At 54.1% G+C, this 22,943-nt stretch overlaps 1 protein-coding gene across 4 annotated transcripts in view; it reads left to right on the top strand.

Moving 5' to 3' along the window:
- Positions 1-2,588: 2,588 nt before the first annotated feature.
- ITPKB (inositol-trisphosphate 3-kinase B) overlaps positions 2,589-22,943 on the top strand; it is an 88,924-nt gene continuing 68,569 nt past the window's right edge. For 2 of the 4 annotated variants that reach the window (XR_013449806.1, XM_078077849.1), the window contains exons 1-2: positions 2,589-2,875; positions 4,232-6,347. Coding sequence is in view for 3 of the 4 variants with exons in the window: in XM_078077849.1 (XP_077933975.1) it covers positions 4,440-6,347 (1,908 nt within the window). In the remaining variant the exon portion in view is untranslated. The remainder of the gene's footprint in view (positions 2,876-4,231; positions 6,348-22,943) is intronic. The other 2 variants (XM_078077850.1, XM_036118060.2) reach the window with 2 other exon arrangements.

Below are 22,943 nucleotides of genomic sequence, written 5' to 3'. Positions count from 1 at the left end.
ATTGGGTGGGCCCTAATCCAATATGACTGATGTCCTCATCAGAAGGGGAGAGTGGGACACGGACACACACAGGGCAGACCGTGTGGGGACATGGGGAGAAGATGGACAAGGAGGGAGGCCTCAGAAGAAGCCAGGCCTGCCACCACCCTGATCTCAGACTTCTTGCCTCCAGAACTGTGAGCAAATAGGTTTCTTTGTTTATGCCACTGGGGCCCTGGTACTTTGTTACCATAGCCCTAGCAAATTAATACACGTGCTAACCTCACTTAGAGCTTTGTTGTGGGCTCCATTGGATTTTCTGCATAGACAATCATATCAACTGTAAATAGAGCTTCGCTTCTTTCTTTCCAATCTGGAAGCCTTTTATTTCTGTTTCTCATCTAACTGCTCTGACGAGGACTCCCAGTACCACATTGAATAGGAGTGGCAAGAGCAGACATCCTTACCTGCTCCTCATCCTATGGGGCCAGTGTTCAGCCCTTCACCACTAAGTATGATGTTAACTGTAGGTTTTTTCATAGATACCCTTTGTCGAATTGAGGAAATTCCCTTTCTGGTTCTTAGTTTCATAGCTATGATTTTTAAAATTCCATTTCAAAAGTGGGAAGATGGAAACCCCAAATAGCTGGTCAAACTTTCCCTACCGTTTCCTACGGTTGTAGATATCTAGTGTAGAATATGGAGAAATTGTCACAAGCACGGATGCTAGATCCATACTGCACAGGTATGCCTTACTTTCTTCTTCTGTAAAATGGGGATAATCATAGTATCTAGCTCATAGGGTTGTTCTGAAGATTACAGTGTGAACAGTGCCTGACTACTAAGAAGTGCTATGTAATTTTTTTTCTCCCCTATGTTCATTTAAAATCATGGAAGACAACCAGATTCTGCTTTAGGAGGCAAGCCAACCATGCTGACTTCCAGATATGGGTTTTGCTCCATCTTTTCCCCAAGCCATCATGCTCTTGGTAGCGCAGTTAGAATTTTAGACTGGAACAATTGTCATCTGCCTCTACCTCCGGCCCAAAGCAGGAATTCCTTCTGCAGGCCACCCCTGACCAGCTGCTGGCTCCCTTCTGAGCAAAAATTCTTTAGGCTAATTGCATGTCCCGGAAGCCCGAATTTCTCAGTTCTGGGAAAGTCTAGCCGTGAGGTGACAGTGAGATTTCCCAGGGACTGGGAAGCCAAATTTCCATGCTCACTGTATGCATTACTAGGTTCTCCAGTCGCTTCCACCATGACACCTGACAGAATGGGTCTCCTGGGAACTGGCAGCTCCTGGGAACCGAACTAGGGTCAAGGGTAGGCCTGGCATCTCTGCTTTAGCAACTGCCCAGATCCTGAGTCAACACCTGAATAAAGTCTAGGCTCCTTTTATTTAGCCCCATTGTGGGTGGGAGAGTAACTAGGCTCAATCCTTTCATGGCATATTTGGAAAAAAATTTGAAAGGACTCAAAGTCTGATTCCCAGAAATTCTTAGCTAAAGGAGCTCTTGGTTTCAGATTTGACACCAGTCTTTCCCTGATAGAGCAGCAGGCTGTTTTGCTCACTAGAACAGTATTGTTCCATAAACAAGCAAGAGATGCATCTGCTACAAAGTCAAAATTTCCATCTAAATTTTAGCTAATAGAAATATAAGGACGGATTCAGGCTCTAGATTTTTAAATCTCCTGAGCCTCGCAGCTGTGTTTTCACTCTTTCTACTAAATGCTGCAGTTTAGGATTTACGGAATTATGAAAAACACACTGGTGGCACCAGAGCTCAAATGGGGTAGGCTCCCCTGCCCCAAGTATTGACTGATGCACCTACACCCCCCTTTTTTTTGCTGATGGTGGGGGGAAAAGGCTCTCGAAAATGATCCAGCTACAAGAGACTGAGCAAAGGGTCTCAGGCTTTCTTAGTTTGAGGATCCTTTTTCTTAAAATAACTGAGCATTAAGTGCAAAACTATGCCAATGTCACATTTGCTGTGCTCATTTAGTAACAGATAAGCGTGCAAGGTCCGGACATGTTTATACAACTAGCAATTGCTCTGCAAAACCATCAACAGCTCACAGCCCAACAATCTTCCAAAATACTATGCGATGCATTTAAAATCTGCAACTTTGCAAGGAGGCACCCACAAAATACCTTCTTTGAATTTGCATATTTGTGTACGAGAACACACACCACACCGTTGATATAGGATTTGAGCTAGTCTTAAATGCTAAAAAGGTCCCCACAATTTGCTTTGCTTAAATGCACACTCAAAACTTTATTAAAAACATTTTTCAAAAATAAGCAAGACATCAGCAAGGCTCGGTGGAGGGGTGGAAAATGGATCGTATATCTTTAACCCGCAGAAGCTAAAAGGCTTTTTTTGTTGTTGTTGTTAGCTAACAATGGAAACTTTTTTTTTTTAAGTGTTTCCCTCCCTCGGTCTTGCCAAGCAATAGAAAAAAAAGAAGAAAAGAAAAACTTGTTCCGCTGAGTTCAACCCCAGACGGGCTCACAACTTCCTTCCTGCTTTCCTCCCCCAAGCCCCCGCCTTTCTCCCTCCTCCCGCCTCCCTCCTACCCACCCCACCCCCCCACTTTTTTTTTTTTTTTTTAATCGCACATTGAACAAACACTGAAGTAGCCGGAGCAGACGCTGACAGGAGTAGTGTCTGCACGGCCCAGAAGGGCGTGCGGGGCCGGTCCGGCGGAGCCTCAGCGCGATCGCCGGCCCCAGCCCGGGAGCTCTCCCCCAGCGTTCGCGCTCCCTTTTTTTGTCTTCCATAACTCGCTCGGGAGGTCGATCCTGAGCTTTTTCACTTTTCAAGCCATCTTGTTCCTACGAGGTCTGCGTCCCTGGGCCGTACAGTCTGCACGGGCCCGGGCAGCTGAGAAATAGGTAAGTTTGGCGGCTTTTTCACGGCTCTCGCCTCCGAGCCCTCTCTCCCCTCCCCTGCCCCAGAGCCAACCTGGGCGTTCCGGGTTCTGGAGAGGCGCAGAGGTGGGCGGCGGGGACGCGGACGGGGTGTGAGCCGGGAGGGCGGCGGGAGACGGGGCGCGGGGAGGGGAAGAGGGACGGGTTCGGGGTGTCCCTCCGGCTCGCCTTCCGGGCCGCCGGCCCCCGCCGCCTTCCCCGCGCGCTCCAGGCGCCCACGGCTCGGGCGGCCGGGCTGCTGGGCTGGCGCCGGGTGAGGCTGCCCAGGATGCGGACGAGCCCGGCCCTCGGCCGCTCCTCCCGGCGTTCGGAACGCGGGCCCGGGCGGGGTGCGGAGCCGGGCTGCAGGCGCGCGGGCCCAGGGGTGCCTCCGAGTGGGCGCGGGTCCCGGTGCCGCAAAGGCAGCCGCGTCCTCGGGTACAGGGCGTGCGGAGGGCTGACTCCCCGTGCGCGCGCGTACACACACACACACACACACACACACACACACGCTTCCGCGGGGCGCACACACACACACACACGCCTCCGCGGGGGGCGACGACAGGGAGCGGCAAATATTGGTTCCGGTACAGGGGACGTGCAGCGCCTCGGCCCCGGGCGCGCGCAGGCGCGCCCACACTCACAAAACACACTTGTTTGGGGACAGGCGACAAGGCCAGTGCTGAAAAATGCCTCGGCTGCGGCCCCGCCGCGCGCCCGGGCCTCCGTAGTCCGAGGGTCCCAGCCCCGAGCCCGGGGTCGGCGAGGTAAACGGCCGGCGCGCAGGCGTCCTTCCGCTGCCCGGCGCAGGTAGCGGCTGGGTAGGCAGGTCCCGCTCAGGTTCCCTCCGAGTGGGTCCCTGAGGCCAGAGAGAGTGGTGGCGGCAGAAGGCGGGCTTCCCCCCCTCCCGCTTAAAGCAGGGTTTGCTCGGCCCGAGGAGACCCGCAGACGGTGGATGGGGTGTCCGCACCCTCGGAGAGATCCGAACCAGCCGCGCCCGCACGCAGCACACTTAGGAACCAAGTAGCCCTACGGGGGCCCCTGCCAGCCCGCGTGGCTCTGGGGAGGAATCTTAGAATTGGACTTTGCAGGGACCTCCAAGCGCACATCACACCCTGGGGTGAGGGGTGGGAGCGCACTCGGGAAGCTCACACCCGCAGCCGGGCTCTGTCCGCGCCGAGCCGCGCCCTCGCGGTGGCTGAGACGTCCAATGGCACCGGACCTCCGACAGACGGGGCTTCCGCGGGACGGCCGCCCCCGGCCCCCCGTCCGGTGTCCCCTCCCTGTCGTCCCCCTCCCCCGCCCTCCGGGGTCCTGACTTTCCTCCTTGTGTCTCCACAGCGGCGCTGTCGTTTATGGAGCTTTGGGCGGGGGCTGAGCCCTCGGTGTTGCCCTCCCACCCGCAGCCCAGGCCATGCCACCGCTTCGGCGCGCTCAGCCGCGGCCGCCGGGCCTCCGGGGCTGAGCCGGGAGCCGCGCGAGGAGGAGGCGCCGGCGGCGGAGCCCGCTCGGGAGCCGCGGCGGCGGGCAGCGCGGCGGACCCAGTACTATGGCTGTGTACTGCTATGCACTCAACAGCTTGGTGATCATGAATAGCGCCGAGCAGGTGAAGAGCGGCGGCCCCCGGCCCAGCAGCAGCGAGACGCCCCCGCCGCCGGGCAGGGCCGTGCTGAGCCCTGGCAGCGTTTTCAGCCCCGGGAGAGGCGCCTCTTTCCTCTTCCCACCCGCCGAGTCGTTGTCGCCCGAGGAGCCCGGGAGCCCTGGGGGCTGGCGGAGCGGCCGGCGCAGGTTGAGCGGCGGCAGCGGCAGCAGCGTGGGCAGCCCGAGTTGGCCGGGCCGCCCGCGAGGGGACGGGCAGCAGGTGGTGACCGCCGGTTCCCTCTCCCCTCCGGGGCCGGAGGAGGCCCAGAGGAAGCTGCGAATCCTGCAGCGCGAGTTGCAGAATGTGCAGGTGAACCAGAAAGTGGGCATGTTCGAGGCGCACATCCAGGCGCAGAGCTCCGCCGTCCAAGCGCCCCGCAGCCCGCGTCTGGGCAGGGCTCGTTCCCCCTCCGCCTGCCCCCTCCGCAGCAGCAGTCAGCCCCCAGGGAGGGCCCTGGCTCAGAGCGAGGAACGGAGGACAAAGTCGTGGGGGGAGCAATGTCCAGAGACTGCAGAGGCCGGCTTCTCGGCCGGGAGAGGAAGAGCGCCGGGCCTGTGCCTCTCCGAGGGCGACAAGGGGGTGGCACATTTCCCCCACCCTGCCGCCCCGTCAGGACCAGGGGCTCAGGGTGCAGCGGTTTCTGCAAGAATGGAGAAGGGGACCCCGGCCAGACCCCACTGTGGCTCACCTAGAGCTATGGAAATTGACAAGAGAGTCTCTCCGCCTTCGGGGACGTGCAGCTGCCAAGCTCCCCCGTCGGGGCTGGTCGGCGTGAACTTAGGGATGGCCACAGAGGGGACAGCGAGAGCCACATCCAGTGGGCCACACCATCCACACGACGCTGGCCTCATTGAGCGGCCTGAGAGGGCCCGCGAGCTCGGGGGTGTGCACCCCGGGGAATCCCTGGTGCAGAGTCAGGGGCAGTCTCTAGGCAGCCAGACAAGCCCAGCCCCAGAGAGGGGCGGGCCCCGCAGCGGAGAGCCCCCTGGGAAGGTGGGGAAAGGAGATCCGCCGGGTGGCGCGCAGGGCCCTGGGGCGCCTGAAGCTGGAAGGCCAGAGGACAGGACTGTGAACGCGCAAAGCTCGGAGCTTTCTGAGGCCCCGAGCCGGGTCAGGCCACCCCCAGACCTGGGCTCTATAGGCCCCGAGGTGACCCAGGGTGGGGCCCCGGTGATCAGGGAGCCTCCACAGCGCTCCAGGGGAGTGGATGAAGGGTCTCCAACGGCGTGGGGCTTGCTTGGGGGCAACCGCTCTGCGCAGCCAGGGACCCAGGAGGTGGACGCAGGAATTTCCTCTGGCCGAATGCTGGAGGCTTTGCCCTCCTGGGAAGCCGTGAAAGATCTCAAAGAACCTCCGTGCCTTCCTGGGGACAGGCTGGGGGTGCAGCCTGGGAGCTCCAGGGCTTGGCTGGGCCCCATGGAGGCAGCCCAGCTGGCTTGGACGTGTGGCACAGGGGTGCAGTCGGAGGGTGCTTGGGGAAGCCCCCAGCAGGACAGAGCTACCCACCCCAGCCCAGAGCTGCTCTCCCCAGACGGGAAGGACAAGCCTTCCCCGAGAGAGGCCTGCAGCCCCAGCAGTATACCCGCCGTCATCATCACAGACATGGGTGCCCCGGAGGACGGGACCTTGGAGGAGGTACAGGGAAGCCCCCGGGGTAGCCTGCCCTTGAGGAAACTGTCATCTTCATCTGCCTCCTCCACGGGCTTCTCCTCCTCCTACGAAGACTCAGAGGAGGACATCTCCAGTGACCCTGAGCGCTGCCTGGACCCCAATTCCGCCTTCCTGCATACCCTGGACCAGCAGAAGCCCAGAGTGGTAAGTCACGTTCTGACATTTTCCTTCGACTCCTTTGCACGCCCCTGTTGTTCTTACTTTGTACTGAGTCATGAAGACTCCGATCAGGGCCCTGGGGCGGTCACAACTTACGATCGTCTCCAGGTGTGTGTGCTGGGGAGGTGGCTGGGCACATTGTAGTGGGGACAGTAAATCCAGTCACTTCGCTTGCCACTCCCATGAACATCTTAAAAAACGATATTTAAGGTACCTTTCTGGCAGGTCACGGCTCCCTTCTCAGGGAGACAATATTCCTGAGTGTTACCAGAAACTCCCTGATGAATCCCAGAAGATAATGAACAGAGCTGCTGAGTATAGCTTTTGTCTGAGCAGGCGAAACACTTAATTCTGTGATACCTTCGGGCAGAGAAAGACTGACAAGGTCATGAAATTATCTCGGCTTCTATTCAGGCTGGGAAAATGAGCCGTGTGATTCTATGTCGGGGCTCCGAAACCTGGGGCTGTGCTTGGGCCAGTGTTGTGGGTGAAGAACCACCTGGCCTCAGGTGGTTAAGTCAGGACAGCGCAGTATTTGTGGGATCCGTGTAACTTAGATACAGTTTGATGTAGGAATTAAAATAAAAACCATACTTTGACCTACACAGACAATTTTTTAAAATAGCAGAATGTTATATTCGATTATATTGCCTGAGCTAGGCACTGGGTGATATCTCTAGGATAGAGAGTTCCTAATGCATATGCTTGCTGGCTGGTGTAGGTACATTTTAGGTATGTTTTCAGTACATTTGTTTTAAGATTATTTATTTATTTGAGAGAGCGAGCACAAGCAGGGGGGAGGAGCAGAGGGAGAGGGAGAAACAGACTCCCTGTTGATCAGGGAGCACCATGTGGGGCTCGATCCCAGGACCCCGCGATCAGGGCCTGAGCTTCACCTCCTGAGCCCCCCAGGGGCCCCTCAAGCGCCATTGTTTTGATTCACCCTACTAACATCTTTTTCTAGTCATGGGTATTTATTTCTGTTACATAGTTAATCTCAGTCCCAGGCTGTTTTCACTCTTAGGAGGATCAGAGTGTCTTAACGGAAGATGTTAAGAGTTGAAGCTAACACTTCTGGAAAGGTCTGGACTTTCTCTTACTTTTCCGGAGTATAGGGGAATTTCCTAGTTCAGCGTGCAAGGGGAGGGGTTCTGGTGCTACGCTGGGGGAAGGTCTGGGTTTTATTGTAGTAGGGAGCCGTCTGACTGCATCTTGAGTATCAAATACTATTCATCCTATGGCAGTAACTCCAACCACAGCTGCTAAGAACTTTGTATTTCTAGTTTGCATCCTTCTCGAAGGTGTTTTGGACCTCAAACCCCTTCCCTCTTGGACTTCCACTTAAGTAATCACAGTCTGAATTTTTGAAGACCAGGCATTCCTTTTCACGAGACTCTGCTTTCTCCGATGTTGGGGAGGCAAGTGTGTATGCAAAATTTGGCCCCAATTAGCCTGGCGTTTCGTGGCAGGACAGGGCTGTGGGCACAGGCACACCGGCTTGGTGGGGAGGAACGGTGCACCTGGGAAGGGATGGACATGCTTCTCAATGTAGGCGCTCACGTTTCTCTGACTTCGTGCCCACAATTATAGGCCTGGTGGAGAGGGTGGTCCTCGGTTCCACTCTTACCGTTTGCTTTCAAAACCCTGACCCGTCGCTGGCACAGCCAGGTCGCTTTAACTTGTTCTCCAGTTTTTCATTCGGCCTATCTAGTGGCGGATTAGCAGCTCCTGTTGGCTGTCTCTCAAAACAGCTTCTGTGTCCCTTTGAGAAGGGCTGTTGTCTGGAAGTCAGCTGAAGGGGAGATCAATAAGGAAGGGTGCTAATTTTTTTTTTCATTTGCCAGAGGGATGCCAACTGAGAGGCCAGATGGTTGAGTGGTGTGCTGTGAGCTAACAGGTCCACAGGTAGAAATGAGGCCTGCCCGGCGCCTGGGGGGCTTAGTCCGTGAAGCCTCGGGCTCTTGGATCTCAGCTCAGGTCCTGATCTCAGGGTCCTGAGTTCAAGCCCCATGTTTAAAAATAAATGAGAATAAACAAGAAATGAGGCCTGCCTGTTGTCCACCCTCCCTCCCACCTCTACACAGGTTTTCAGACATGCACAGAGGAGAGCCAGGGAAAAATCCCCTGCCAGCTTGGCTCTGTGTTACGTGAGGCCTAGGGGGGCCTGTGTGGGGGGAAGGGTGGGTAACCAACTGGAAATGATGGGATCCTAGGAACTTTTCAGCTGTTGGTTGAGGGCTTGCACGATAAGCTAAATTTTCTTTTTCTTGTACAGATTGTTATGGTGGAGCCCTATCTGTGTCACCAAACATCTGCTCATTGGGTCAAAAATCCCTTGATTACCTGATATTGATATTTTGTCTACGGAAGGCCAGACATCTTGATTGACCCGGCCTTTTGGCTGCGCTCCTCAGTGCTTTGTAGATAAGCCTGCTGCTTCTGTCTGTGGGGCTGCACTTCGCTGCGGGTGCACACACCCACAGCCGTTCACGCTCACGTGTGCTCACTCTCTCACACACCCTCACGTGCTCACACACACGCCCACAGCCGTTCACACTCACATGTGCTCACACTCACACACCCTCACACGTGCTCACACACACACGCCTGCTCCTGTTCACGCTCACATGTGCTTACCTTCACACCCTCACACGTGCTCACACACACGCCCACAGCCGTTCACGCTCACACGTGCTCACACTCACACACCCTCACAGTGCTCACACGCCCACTCCTCTTCACGCTCACACGTGCTCACACTCACACCCTCACACGTGCTCACACACACCCGCACCCATTCGTGCTCACACGTGCTCATACTCTCACACACCCTCACACGTGCTCACACACACGTTCACTCACCCCTTCACGCTCACATGTTCACACACCCTCACCCATTCATGCTCACACTCATACACCCTCACCTGTTCACATTCACATGTGCTCACACCCACATACACACTCACACTCACACATGTTGGCACTCACATGCTCACGTTCACCCTTGGCCTCACATGTTCATGCTCACATGTATGTGCTCACAAGCCTTACATGCTCAGGCACGCACACACGCTCACACACGCTCACACACCCTCATATTCATGCTCATACATGATCACACTCACATTCATTCACCCTTATGTGTTCGCACTCACAATGCACTCAGGTGCTCACACTCATACACTCACCGTCACACATGCTCGCACACCCACTCACACCCACAGGTTTGAAATTGCATGTTCAGCCTCTCAGTCTTGCAACCAATCGCTGGTCCTCAGCCCCACACTGAGAATTTTTTTTTTTGCTGCCCTGCCTTTCCCCAGAGGGGAGGCCTTTTATGCCTTGTGCAGCTTGTTCTTTCCTTCTGTGGAGGAGTGACTGTGGGTGATGCTGTGTGGGCGGAGGCGACAGCCCAGGGAAGCCTGAAGCTGGCTGCTTTGTTTGCTCTCCTGCTGTTGGGTCCCCCTGCTGCTCATCGCTGGTGGAAGCCCCACGGCCCGTGTACCGGAATCTAGAAGCCCTCCCTGTGGTTAAAAATAAAGTGAAAAGCAAGTTGTTCGGGAGTGCACTCTGAAAATCACTTAGCCATTTAGATGATGCAAATTAGCCATGGCCCTTTTACTGGGAGGGAATGTGGTCGGAAGGCTGGTGTCCCCCCTTGTTTCCATGGGCAGGAGCTGTGCAGACAGCCTCAGATGCATGCGCCGTGCCTCCGGCTTTCTGCTCCTGATGAGCCCGACCCACAGGCCTGTCCCTGAAGTCGAGTACTCCAAGGCTTCGCACCTGTCTGTTTATAAAGGCTCAGATGCGAGACATTCGCTCAGAAGTAATTGTATTGCATGCCTTATGTCTGGGGCTTAAATTCAGGCACCTTCACACTTACTGTTCTCTGTGGTCTGAACAGAAGCGAACTGCACTTGAGCAAGGATGGTGCTCTTGCTTGTTGTTCTTTAAGACAACTAAAAATCCCGTCAGTACGTCTTGCCTTCCCTCTATCATTCCGTTACGAGTATGTGGGCCATGGAAACACCAGGCTTAAAGGGTATGTTAAAATATGCACGCATCTTACTTCAGAAAGTAGATTTTATTGATTTTTCCAAAATTGTGTTATCAGTTATATGTACAGAAAATAAGACAAAACACTGGCCTGGTTACCTGGGGGATCCATAAAGAAGTATCCTAAAAACTCTTGCCTTCTTGGTACTTAATATTTTATAAGGGCCCTTGGAATTTTGTTTCCTTTGCTTTTTAAAAAAATTTGACTAGTTCTGTGTTTTGGTGTGTGTGTGTGTGTGTATGTGTGTGAAAAAGTAACTCACACATGTAGTAAAAAATTCAGACAGTTTAAAATGGTTTTACGTGGGGGCCTGGCTGGCTCAGTTGGTGGAGCATGTGACTCTTGATCTCAGGCTCATGAATTCGAGCCAGGCGTTGGGTGTGGGGCCTACTTAAAAAGAATATTAAAAAAAAGTTAAAATGGTTTTATGTGGTTTTGAAAAGTGTAACACTTATTTTGGGTAAACCAAATTAAAACGTAAAAGCCTTAGAGGGGTACTTACCAAAAAATAAGTGTAATGGTGAGAACCTTTAAATAGAACATTCTTTTCTGGATAAGAATATCAAAGGCTCGGATTTGTGGGGTTTGGGGTTCAGGTTGTACATGCTGCTTGCTTGTGATGGGGCACACTTCTTTTCTCTCGGGTCTGTGGGGAGGATCTTTCTGACAAGGCCTCGGCACATTTGCGATCTGGGAGGACCCTGGGTCGTCTGTGTGAGGTTCAGGCATTAGTTACTCTGCTCTGTTTAGGGATAAGGAAACCAAGACTCAGAGAGGCAAAGAGACCCAAGGACGACCTATGTGACTCAGTTTCCTCCTTTTAAAATGTGCACATTTCGTGAAGATGATCTCCAGGAGGTCTGTCTAGTTCTGGCTCTGTGGCTGTATAATTCTAGACTTCTGAAGTAAAACCCAGCCTCTGTGAAGTCCACCTCAGGGTGTCGGAACATGTGGCCCTCAGACACTGAGGCCCAAACCGGGCACATTTAATTTTGTGCTTTTACTTAAGATCGATCTGTCTCTCTTTGCCGGAAGACCGGTTCTTTGTCATATCACATTGCAAAAGCGTCATAAATTCTCGGTGTCATACCCGAGATACTCATAAATCGACTGTTATTAGAGGCGGTTGTGATCGGATGCCAGGGCACTAACCTGAAAAGTAAAAGATGCATTCCGTTCCCTGTTGTATTTCAGTTTGCAAACTCTCCTGCACAGATGATTGCTTTATCAAAGCGGGGGGTAAAGAGAAAAGGGGAGATCGATGCAGAGGCATTGCAGAAACACAGCTCAGGATTTACCTGGCCTTCAGGTTTTATAAGAAAAATGTGTTAAACAAACCAGGTGCTGCTTTTAGAGAGACGCATTTCAGGTGTTGGATAAATAATTTTCGGGACTTTGGTTTTTAAGCGTTGAAGTCGCTTCTCTGATTTTGTTGGCACGTACCCATCGCCTGTAGTCACAGATTAGATTAGTTCTGTGTAGTTTATTTATACTCCTAGGAGGATCGATAAGATTGTCGAAGCCTATTTTATTTTGGCAGCTTTCAACGTAGTTAGCTAAAGGCAGAATTGTAAAGTATTTAATGGAAAGAGTTTTAGATCTTGGTAGAAAAAACTGTGTAGACTTCCGGTAATCAGCAGATGATTGATTTAGAATTAACTCAGGAACCCCTAGCCCGTGTTGAGGTCACACCTTTGGGGTGGAAGGTTCTCTGGTTTTGACAGAAGATAAGGCTTGGGCATTACAGCTTGTGACGCCGAACCCTCAAACCTGGGACAGAGTGTGTCTTGCAAGGATTTTTTTCCTGACCAGGTACACTTGGCTCCAGGGAAAGACGTATTTTTCGCAAATCGGGGAGCACACTGTTGAGGAAATCAAACCCAGCCCAAATGTGAACTCTTTCATACTATGAAAAGCCATGTAGAGCGCCAACTGCTATTTGAACATCTGGATGTCCAGTTCTCCCGAGACCGCAAGCGCCCCTCCTAGGACAGGGTACTATTGACTTGGTGAGTCGAGGTCATTGGTGCTATCGACGGTCTTAGCACATGGAGCAGGAGCACCCAGCATTGTAGCTGTCCCTCAAGGCCAGTGGCCCCAGTGCATCTGGCGGTGGAGGCCCCCGCGGAGGTCTGGAAGAACCCGCCGTCCCAGTCCCAGGACCCTCCCTCCAGTCACACGTGACTTGCTGTAGTTCTGACACCAACCTTGAGTCCCACTGCGGTCCTCCCAGACCCCTGGTCATGCACTTTTCCAGGAGTGAACTATTATTTTAAAGACAATTCAGGTGGGGGCACCTGGGTGGCTCTGTCAGTTAAGTATCTGCCTTCAGCTCAGGTCATGATCCCGGGATCCTGGGATCAAGTACCACATCGGGCTCCCTGCTTAGTGGAGAGCCTGCTTCCCCCTCTCCCTCTGATCCTCCTCCCCACTTGTGCTCTTTCTCGGTCTCAAATAAATAAATAAAATCTATTTTAAAAAAAGACAACTCAGTTCTCCCATGCATGTATATGAATCCCATTAGGAAGTTGAGCCTCTGTTCTTGGTGTTAAAAAAATAACAAGAACTTCTCTATAGTGTACGTAGTTAGCATAATACAAAGCTGGGTCTGGGAGAGGCTCTAAAGCTCATTTCCTCCATTACCCACATTTTACAGATGAGGGACGCAAAGCCAGAGAAGGTTCAATACAGTGACAAGACCCACGTTTACAATTCTTTTCACTTAAAAACCTTGCTTAGTGGATAGGCTCCTCACTCCCCCTGAGAGAGCCTCCTTGGCTTTAAACACAGCACATGTTTTCAAAAAAGGTTTGTTAAGGGGAGGGAGGGATGGCTGAGTGAATGAGCGACAGTATGTCTGCTGCGTTATCTACCCATGAAGGAAATGTCTAACCATCTAGAAGGTGGAGAACAAAGAAAGGGGGAAAGGAATGATGAAGGCGAGCTCACTGCTTCCTCCTGCGAACTTGCTGGCGTAGGGGTGAGGGTACTTGACCATTCCAGTCTGCGCCCGGCCTGCAGGCCCCAAGGGAGGCAGAGAAACAGGTGTGACCTCACGGGCCGCTGCGCATCGAGTCAAAGTGCCCAGCACCACACCTGGCAGGCGGGAGGGGCTCAGCAGGTGTTAGTCGAGGCGGCTCGGGAGACATTCTGAGCTCTGGTGAGGCAGTGTCTGCCTGGAAAATCTGCCGGGCCCCTTGCGAGAAATCTCTGTAGCAGTCCTCGGATTTTGTTTAGGTTCCACTTGCATCCCAGTACAATCCTGGGAAGCGAGTCCCCCCCAGGCAAAATGGAACGCAATGAATTTCTCAAAGGCCCGGATTTCCAGGCCAGCTGTGAATCCGTCCCATGCAGTGGTGGGACATCGGGAATGAGGCTGCCGCCCCTTCTCTCTCTGGTTCCTAGAGTGGTTTCCCCTCGTTCAGTCTCAGGGATGGGAGTCCGTTAGGGCGGAGGTTCCAGGGCACACCTAGCGACTAGCTCGGTCGCAGCGCATTTGCAGGGGAGACCCTGCCGATGCTGTCACTGGAAGGCGGCACCTGGCAGGCCTTCTCTGATGAGGAGTGACTTGTGATAAGTCACTGCGCAGGCTTTTGACTAACTGGTCGGGCGTGTTTCTCAAGAATTCCATTAAGAATTAGCTGTTAGAAATCAGATCTTTCCCCTCTGTTGAGCTTTACTTGGGCATTTTATTGACTTGATATCCCCTGGTGGAAGGCCATTCGGTAGAAGGTTCCTCTGCAGGCCTCTTGTCAATACTACACATTCTTTATTTCCTGAAATGTTTACTTCTCTTTTGCACCGAAGCAGCTGAGTTTTACAGGGAACCAGAAAGGAGCAGCTACAGACAGAAAGCACACAGAACGAGCCTCTGCCGTTCATTTTTACGTATCATTTAAGGGGGGAAAATGCTGTGACTCCCCACCTCGGAATCAGTTGGAAAACTTCTCACCCGGCCCGGGCTGCTGGTGGTGAATTTTCAACCCAAGAAGAGCCTCCCTCGTGAAGTTCACTGTTATCCTGTTCATCTAGCATTTTACTTTTGTGGTAATAAGGTTCTGGTGGAAAGGGAAGATGAAACGATCAGCGTCTTGAACGGAGGCCTGGAGATTATTTCCGTTGACCTGGTGACTAAGATTAGGGGTGGCCCAATTTAGAGGTGATACGGTGTATTACTGGCGAGGGGTGAGGCCCCACCCGCGGCCCAGCAGATCTCCTCCCACGGGTTCTCCCTTTGCCCACGTTTGTAAAGTTGGTCTCAGTGCATCAGAACGCAGGGACAGGGGACTTGTGCCTTCGGCACTGGGGGCTCCGAGAGCAGTTTACTTTCTTCACCCCTTCTGAAGGGTCCTCTGCCTTCTGCACGCCCCCCCACCACTTCCATCAGAATGAATAAACTGATGGTCCTGTTTTCCAAGAAGAAGCTGTAATATCTTCTATCCCATCGCACTTACCACTTTCCTACTCTGCAGGGAGGGTCCAGCCGGCCGCAGGGGCAGGGACGGAGGGATTTGGGGGCCGGCCATCCCTCAGCACGATCTTCAGTCTCTCTTGGTAGACCGCCAGCTGCTGGGGCCTGGGCGGTTCCAGGGGGAGGTCACTGCACCCCCCCGGGCAGTTTCCAGCAAGTGCTTTTCCAAGTTCACGGACATTCTTTCCAGGCTCAGCTCAATTTGTTTTTTCTTCTCTATGGCAATTGATGACTGAGTCGTCAAGTGTGTGAGTCTGCAGGATCTCCCGTGAAGGGCTTCCTGCAGAGCTGCACGGGAGCTGGCTCTTCGTCTAGTCTTCTCTGTGCATGGGTGTGGCCTGTTGTGTTGTGTTTTCACAAGTTAGCTCCCCGAGGAGCAGATTTAACAAAATGCACCTCTTCACCATGGGAAGACTGCCCTGGTTGGGGTAGGGAGAGGAACTTGGGAGTATCACTTCTGTAATGCTTAAAATGCTTATCTAACCTGAATCTGCCAGCAGGAAACTGAAAAGGCCCGTGTATGACAATGACATAGACAGTTTGATCTCTTAACAATGTCAAGTGGAAAATCCAACCGCAGCAGCCGGTAGCTTAAGAAATGGCTAGGACGTTTTGGTGGGACGGCCAATCCTCACACCCAGGTTGCTGAGCCAAGGGGAGGAAATGTGGCTGCTCAGTGGTGGAGCTGGGGGGTGGGAAGATGCCGTTGGGGTTTGAGAAACTATTGGAAAATCCTCACGGATGCAGAAATGGCTAATGTGGCAGACATTTTGAATGCCTTAGAGTTGGTATTGTATTTTAAGATTTTTATGTATTTATTTGAGAGAGAGAACGCACACATGAGAGGGGGGAGGGGCAGAGGCAGATGGAGAAGCAGACTCCTCGCTGAGCAGGGAGCCCGACTCGGGACTCGATCCCAGGACCCTGGCCGAAGGCAGACACTTCATCGCCTGAGCCCCCCAGGCGCCCCTCTAGTTCTGCACTTTAGTCTAAGACATTTTGAATGCCTTACAGTTGGTATTTTAGCCTTTTCCACCCTTCCCCACCTCATCACAGTGGCCACAGCATTAAGCACTCATTAGCATCGAGCATCTTGCTCATTCCAAGTCATTCGGCAGGTGGCCAGTGCGGGGCCTCCTCTGGAAACTCTGCTAGGCGAACTCCGGGGGTGCAGGGTGCTAGAAGGACTAGTGCCTCTCAGATCCACATCTGGCCTCTTTGGGCTGTGGGATCCTCATCTGTGAAATGGGTATATTGATGAAGCCTTCCTACTTCACGGAGTCTTTGTGAGTCTCAAATGAGATCATTTTGAGAGAGTGATTCTTTCCTGCCTAAACTAGTTTTAATTATGAGCTTTGAAAGCTTTCCTAAAAGAGGATGGACAAGGGCAGGTGCTGCATGTGTGCAAGATGGTCCCACGTCGGTGTCGCCAACCCAGAAATTGCCTGTGCCAGCCTCTCAGCTAGAGTGGACTGCGGACGAAGCGTCCTGCCCTGCGCTTTGCTGTCTCATGTGCAGGTGGGGCGCAAATGTGATGTAAGTTTGAGAAGCCAGAGTGGGCGCGGAGGGGGCCGCGAGGCAGGGGTCAGTGTTCCCGGCACAGGGCCGTGAGCTCCTGCATAACTGAGAGGCGACCGTGCTCCATCTAGAGTTTGAGGGTACTTAAAGGGGGCATTGATTTTTTTCCAATACCACGTGGTGGTTTTCTCTTCCGTGTCCTGGAAAGCGAAAGGAGGAATCCAGCAAAGTCTTGAATTTTTCGAGCAGACGCGACATTCAGCAGATAGAAACTGGGCATTTCCTAGACCCAGATAGAAACTGGGCCCTGGATCGGGAAACCTCCGCACACAGCTGGCCGCCCACGCTGACAAGCGGACGTTTGTCCCAGCGGCGCCCACACATCGGGCAGCCACGCCCGTGCTCTGTCTGCGGACACCTGTGCTGAAGGAATGGCCTGGTCGATGCTCTCCCCGTCCCTGGAGACCTGCCCTCAAGGCAAAGCTGATGCCCACAGATAGACTTGAGAGTTGTGAAACTCAGGAACAAGTTGTATGGCCATGAATACAAGCACGTTCACTAAAGAGCTAATAAACGGAGTTGGTGTTGGCGTGTGAGACACGCGGGGGGCTCCCCATGTGTGCTGTGCAGCCTCGTGAAGGGGGACTGAATTTGGGCACTGGCCCCTGGAAAGGGAGTCTGGATGAGACCTTGAGGAGGCCGCTACTTCCGTTCGAAGCGGCCAAGCAAAGGGACTGTTCTGGATCCAAAGGCTCTATCTAGGAAGTTGGAAAGGAAGAGGGAACTCGCCCCCTGACCCCCTCACCAAGCCTTAATGCCCTGTACTGAACTCCACGCAGATAGGTTTCCAGTGCATGGAAATGTGCTCTTGAAGGCTAAAATGGGGCCCCGGGAGACAGCCCACCCCCACCCCAACTGACCAGAGGAACGTGGTCAGGAAAGCTTGGCACGGACGTCTGTTCAGTAAGTATTTACTGAGCCTGAGCCTAAGCAAGGGCCCTGGGGCAGGCTGGGGCGTGGCGAGCCGTGGTGTGGCCTCGGTGCACAGTGCTGGGTTTGAGTGTGAGCTGTGTGACTCTGTTTCTGCCTGTCTGTAAGACGGGACTGATGTTACCGCCTTCAGGTTGTGGGGAGGGCTGCTCTGGTGAGCACAGAAGTAGGACGGGCGCGGGAGAGCCTGCAGACCCAAATTCACACTCTCCTTCTGCTCCAGAGTCTGTCCCTGGGGGCCTTTCACTTCTCTGCGCCTTAGTATCCTCATCTGTCCCTCCTGGCTTGTCGAGAAGGTGAAGTGAGACCCGGCCTTGGGCAGGCGTGGGTAGGGGTCGCCTTCGCTGAGTGTGGGGGAGCCCCCATCCTCATCCCAAGTACAGCTCACGCAGGATGATAAAACTGGCGTCAGGGTTTACTTTCCCAGAGGCCTGGCTTTGTTACCAGGGGCTCAGAACTTGAAGTTGAAGAAACAATCCACTGTATTCAGCTGCTGGCAAGGGGGTGTCAGGTTACCCCCCAGGGACCAGTCGCCTTTTATTCTGTTTTGGAGGTGGAAACTGGCCGAGGTCATCCAGGCGGAGAGCGCCCAGCTTTTGGAATGTGGAAGGCTCCATTCTTTCTCCCCGCCGTCCCCCCGCCCCCCACTCCTCTGCTTGCCCTCCACAGCTCCTAAGTCAGAGAGGGCATATATACATGCATATATAAGGAACGCCGCTGCTTTGTATGGCCGTGGCTCTTGGGGCCTGTGAGGTCTCTGAACAAGAGTGATTGGCCTTCCCTGTGCCCTCTCTGCTGGTAGGGGGTGTGCATGCTTACTACGGCAGGCTCTTTCTTTCGCTGCAGACCCCGCTGAGGCCTTGAGGACCAGGCTGGGGGGTCTCCGCAGGCCTCTCTGCGCCACCCCACTTCCTCGGATGGGGAGCGGAGGAGAGCCTGCTCAGCACACCTCTTGAGTCACACTGCTCTTTGCCATTGTCCTGACTGAGCTGTGTGGAGCCTGCTGGACTGTTCCTCAGGGCCAGGGTGGTAGACGGCGGTGTGGAGGGTCAGGTGGACGGACCCTGAGCGTACCAGCTCACATCGGAGCCCCGGCAAGGCCCGGGGGACCTGTGCGGGCTCTGGCGGGAGCTGGCGCTGTGTGGGGACAGGTCCCACCAGAGCAGCACGGGCCACTCCTCAGCCAGGCATGGACACAGTCTCGGGCACCCCCACCTGCCAGGCACGGGCTTCTGCTTCATGACATGCTGAACACAGGATGTGGAAATCCTTCTTTCCACCACAGCTGTAGTGTGGGGTGGGCAGCTTGCTGCGGTGACCCTTGGGGTCCCCGTCTTTCCTGCCTGCCGCTGGTCCCATGAGCCTCCATGTGTCCCAAGACGGCCGTGAGGCCTCTGGGCAGAGTGTCCAGGCACTGAAAGGTCTGCTCCTTCACGCGGCGTTTGGGGGCCATGCCCCCTTTCGGACCTGTGTGTGTCCGGCCTGGCCTCTGCTTACATCTTCCCCGAGCCCCAGACTCCTGCCCTTTGCAGAATCCAGAGGCTGGCGTCTGGGAGGAATGAAACCACTAAAAGAGCTTGTTGGTATGTGGCAGCCTTGACCTCAGAGGCCGTGTGAGTGGCAGCGTGCTGGACAGTAGCTTCCTTATTGCCCCGACCTGGAAATGTACACAGCGCCACAATTAATTTCCATCGCGGGCTGAAGCCATATGGAGCAGCATCTGGGACCCTGTTGGCCTTGCGCTATCACACTATACATTAAAAACGGTGCTGCTTCCTCGGGAGAGCCGCCACCCACCCCACTGCAGGCCTCGATTTCCCCTCTGCTGCCGCTAGCCTCGGATACCACATCCCTGGGGCGGGGAGGGGCGGGGGAGGCAGGAGAGGCTCACCCAGGGGCTGCACTGGCTGGGACCCTGGGGTCCGTGTGGGTCAGCCCGGAGGGAAGTGCCCTGAGCGTCCCAGCCTGGCCTTTGGGGACACGTGACACTGACTTTGGAAAGAGGATCTCAATGATCTCAGGAAACAGTTCACTGTGACCCCATGACCAGGTGTCATAGAAGAGAATGTGAGTCCTGAAGGGAGGTTTCAAAGAGTCAGCTACATGGGGGGCACCTGGGTGGCTCGGTCTGTGGAGCGTCCGACTCAATCTCAGTTCAGGCCTTGATCTCAGGGTTGTGAGTTCGAGCCCCATGTCGGGCTCCATGCTGGGCGTCCTTCCCTACATGAAGGACAGGATGGAGGCGACCTGGCTCGTCAGTACTGCCTGTGAAATTTGCTGGGAGTTACGACACTATTAAAAAATTCAATATAAATTAACTGTGTGGTTAAAAGTGCTGAGCTGGGGCGCCTGGGTGGCTCAGTTGGTTAAGCGACTGCCTTCGGCTCAGGTCATGATCCTGGAGTCCCGGGATCGAGTCCCACATCGGGCTCCCTGCTCAGCGGGGGGTCTGCTTCTCCCTCTGACCCTCTTCCCTCTCGTGCTCTCTATCTCTCATTCTCTCTCTCAAATAAATAAATAAAGTCTTTAAAAAAAAAAAAAGTGCTGAGCTGTCTTGGGGGGCACAATAATAATAAAATAAGGCCAGCTCCGATTCCTGGCTCATCTGTTATGTGCCAGGCATGGTCTATAAATTACTTCACTGAATTTCTGCAAGGTCTATATTTTCCTTATCCCACGGCAAGCAGACTGAGGTGATACCAGGTGGACAAGGCTGCAGTCCGCAGCACAGCCCTTCCCCCCTGCTCCCCACGGTCTATCACCGGGAGGACACAGGAGGGTGGTGCACTGTGCACAAGGAGGGCTCGGTTCAGTTCTGGGCCCTGGGCCGGAGAGGGATGGGGGACTGGTTGCGTTGAATGCGGAGTGAGATGGAGGGGTCTGGGCAGAAGCCTTAGAGGTGGATGGTTGAGGGCATTCGGTTGCTTGTGCCTTGGACATATTCCATCTGGGGGGTGAGAGAGTTGGATTTGCATCGTTGCCCCAGAGTCATGCTTCAGTCTGGTTCAAGATCAATTTTCTATTCTCAGAGGTGAAACCAAGAGAAGATTCTTTTCCTTTTCAATGAATGGGCCTTTGTACAAAAAACACAGACTCAAGTTGATGGAATGGGAGCAAAAGGGAGCTTCGGAGCTGCCTCGAAGCTCCCAGGCCTGGTGGGGAGGGAGGCAGAGAAGTTAGCGGCTTCTCACTGCTGCCCACGGAGCTGGGCAGTGAGTCCCTGACAGTGGAGCAGGGGAGACACCCAGGCATTCCACATCCTTCTAAGTGACACGGGTAAACACCTGTTGCAGGTGTGGCACCTAAACTGGAATTGAATGCGTCACGTGGTGCTACCTCCCTTCGGACTACAGTTAAATCGGGAGACACAGGATGATCAAGGGGAGAAGAGAAGGTTTATTCCAACGGGGCCGGTGGACAGGACAGGAGGCCCAAACTTGCAGTAGATGGCTGTCCCCGGATTTCTTACCTGCGAGAAGAGACCTGCTGTGCCTGGCTTCGGTGGGCAGAGCAGAGTCTGAGGCTGTGAACCTCGAGAGGCCGTGGCTCCACCTTACACAGGGGCAGCGCAGTATCATCACGGGGAGGTGGCTCTGTGAGCTCAGAGAAGGTGCCGAGGGGTGGCGAGCGGACACCATAGGCCAAGTCCGTCCCCAGCGGGGTGAGCACCATGCCCTCCGGGAGCCCTTAGCTGGAAATGGGATTGCTCAGCCTCACTCCATGCTCGTCTGAGACTCTGACGACGCTGTCCCTTTTAGGAAGGGACGTCTGTGCTGGGGCACCATTTGGCCATTACAAACAGAGCTGCCACGAACAGGTGCGTCCAGGGTTTTGTGTGGCCGTAAGCGTTCCCTTCTCTGTGATAAATGCCCAGGAGTGCACTTGCTGGGTCATATGGTAGTCACATACTTGCTTAGTTTTTTAAGAATCTTCCAGACTGTTTCCCAGAGTGACCGCTCCACTGTGCGTTCCCAGTGGCAGTGTGTGAGCGATCCGGGTTTCCCACATCCATGCCAGCATGCGGGGTGGCTACGGTTTTTTATTTTAGCCACTCCAGAGTTGCGTGGGGCTATCTCCTTGTGGTTTTCATGGGTTTCTCCCCAGTGGCTAATGGTGTTGAACATCTTCTCGTGTGCAGATTTGCCACTGCTGCATCCTCTTTGGTGAAATGATCTGGCTTTAAAACAAATTCCCCAGAGGTGCTGCACAACGCAGGCAGGGTGTCAAAAGCCTTGTGCCTTCGTGGCCCCCCCTCCCACCCTGTTGAGGGAGCTGCTCCTCTCTGCGCCCCGAGGAAGGTGTGTGGTCACCCAAGGTCCCCTACTGCCCCCACTTCCTCTGACTCCAGGATAGAGCGCTGACCCACAGCAGCCTCCCCTCTGAGCGGCCCCCACGCACACCATCACCTTCCCGCACCTGTGGCCGCAGGATCCCCCCAAGGCTGACTCACTGGGGCTGTGTTCAGGGCGAGCTGGCTCTTGCTCGTCGGGCCTGGAAGTAAAGAGACAGCCAGGCACCAGCGTGGAGTATCTCCCTGGTGCCTGCTGGGTCTCCCTCCCGGCCTCCCTGAGGACTGCGGCTGACGTGCAGCCTCCCCTCCAGGCTTCCCCTTGGGTCTCTTCAGCTTGGCCTGCGCTTGGGGTTTAGTTTTGCAACACGGTCGTGCTGAAGGTCCCAGAAATGCTTCCCTTTTTGTGTTCATGAAACCGAAGAGAAAAAGCGTGTGTATCCTTTTACACCACTCCAACCCGTGGTGACCGAAGTACTTTTCCTCCTTAGAAGCAGCACTGAATCGCACCCCCTCATAGCGGGCTGATGGGCAGTGTTGCTGATTTTCTGCCCTTTGCCTCCTGTCTCGGGAGGGGCCGCAGGAAGTAGCCTTGAGTGTTAATGGGGTGGCTGCCAGCTTGAGGGCCTGCTAGAGGGTTCCGGCTCCGAGGGGAAGTAGGGGGGATGTCATCTGCTTAAGAACGGATTTACCTTTGCTTTTCTGCCTTGTGGAGGACCTGGGGCTTCACAGTGTGTGAAATGCACATCCTTCATCTTGGCTTTAGTGACTCATAGAAAACGAGAAGGCGGGGCTGTTTCTTCCTTGGTCTAATGAAGTATAATGTTTGCAAACTCTCCTTCGGTGAATTGGTACAAACAATCCGTCACAAAGAAGGAATTGTTTTCTACGTGGGCTTAGAGGATTTTTGGAGAACGAGCGAGCGGAGGATTTTTACAGGAGGCCCTGAGCCCGGGTGGTGGACATGGTCTCATGTAGGTAGATGATCACAGGCTTTCCACCCAGTCCCTGTGGCCTACTAGAACATCCCAGCACATTGTAGCAGTCATCTGATGGGGCCCAAGATCAAAGAGGTAGCTGAATCACATGATGGTTTGGTTCAGAGTCTTTTTCTGGTTAGGTACTTTCTGAAAGCCTAGGTTTCATTCTGGTTTGAACTTGTTCGATAGTCTTAAGGGAAGAAGATGGAGAAAAGTAACACCCTTGTTACATTCCTGGGTCGAATTAAAATTTGATATCTGTGCTTGGTTTGAGGTC

This window comes from Halichoerus grypus, chromosome 7 (genome assembly GCF_964656455.1).
Source record: "Halichoerus grypus chromosome 7, mHalGry1.hap1.1, whole genome shotgun sequence".
Classification (NCBI taxonomy): domain Eukaryota; kingdom Metazoa; phylum Chordata; class Mammalia; order Carnivora; family Phocidae; genus Halichoerus; species Halichoerus grypus.
This window is presented reverse-complemented; position numbering and strand designations above follow the sequence as displayed.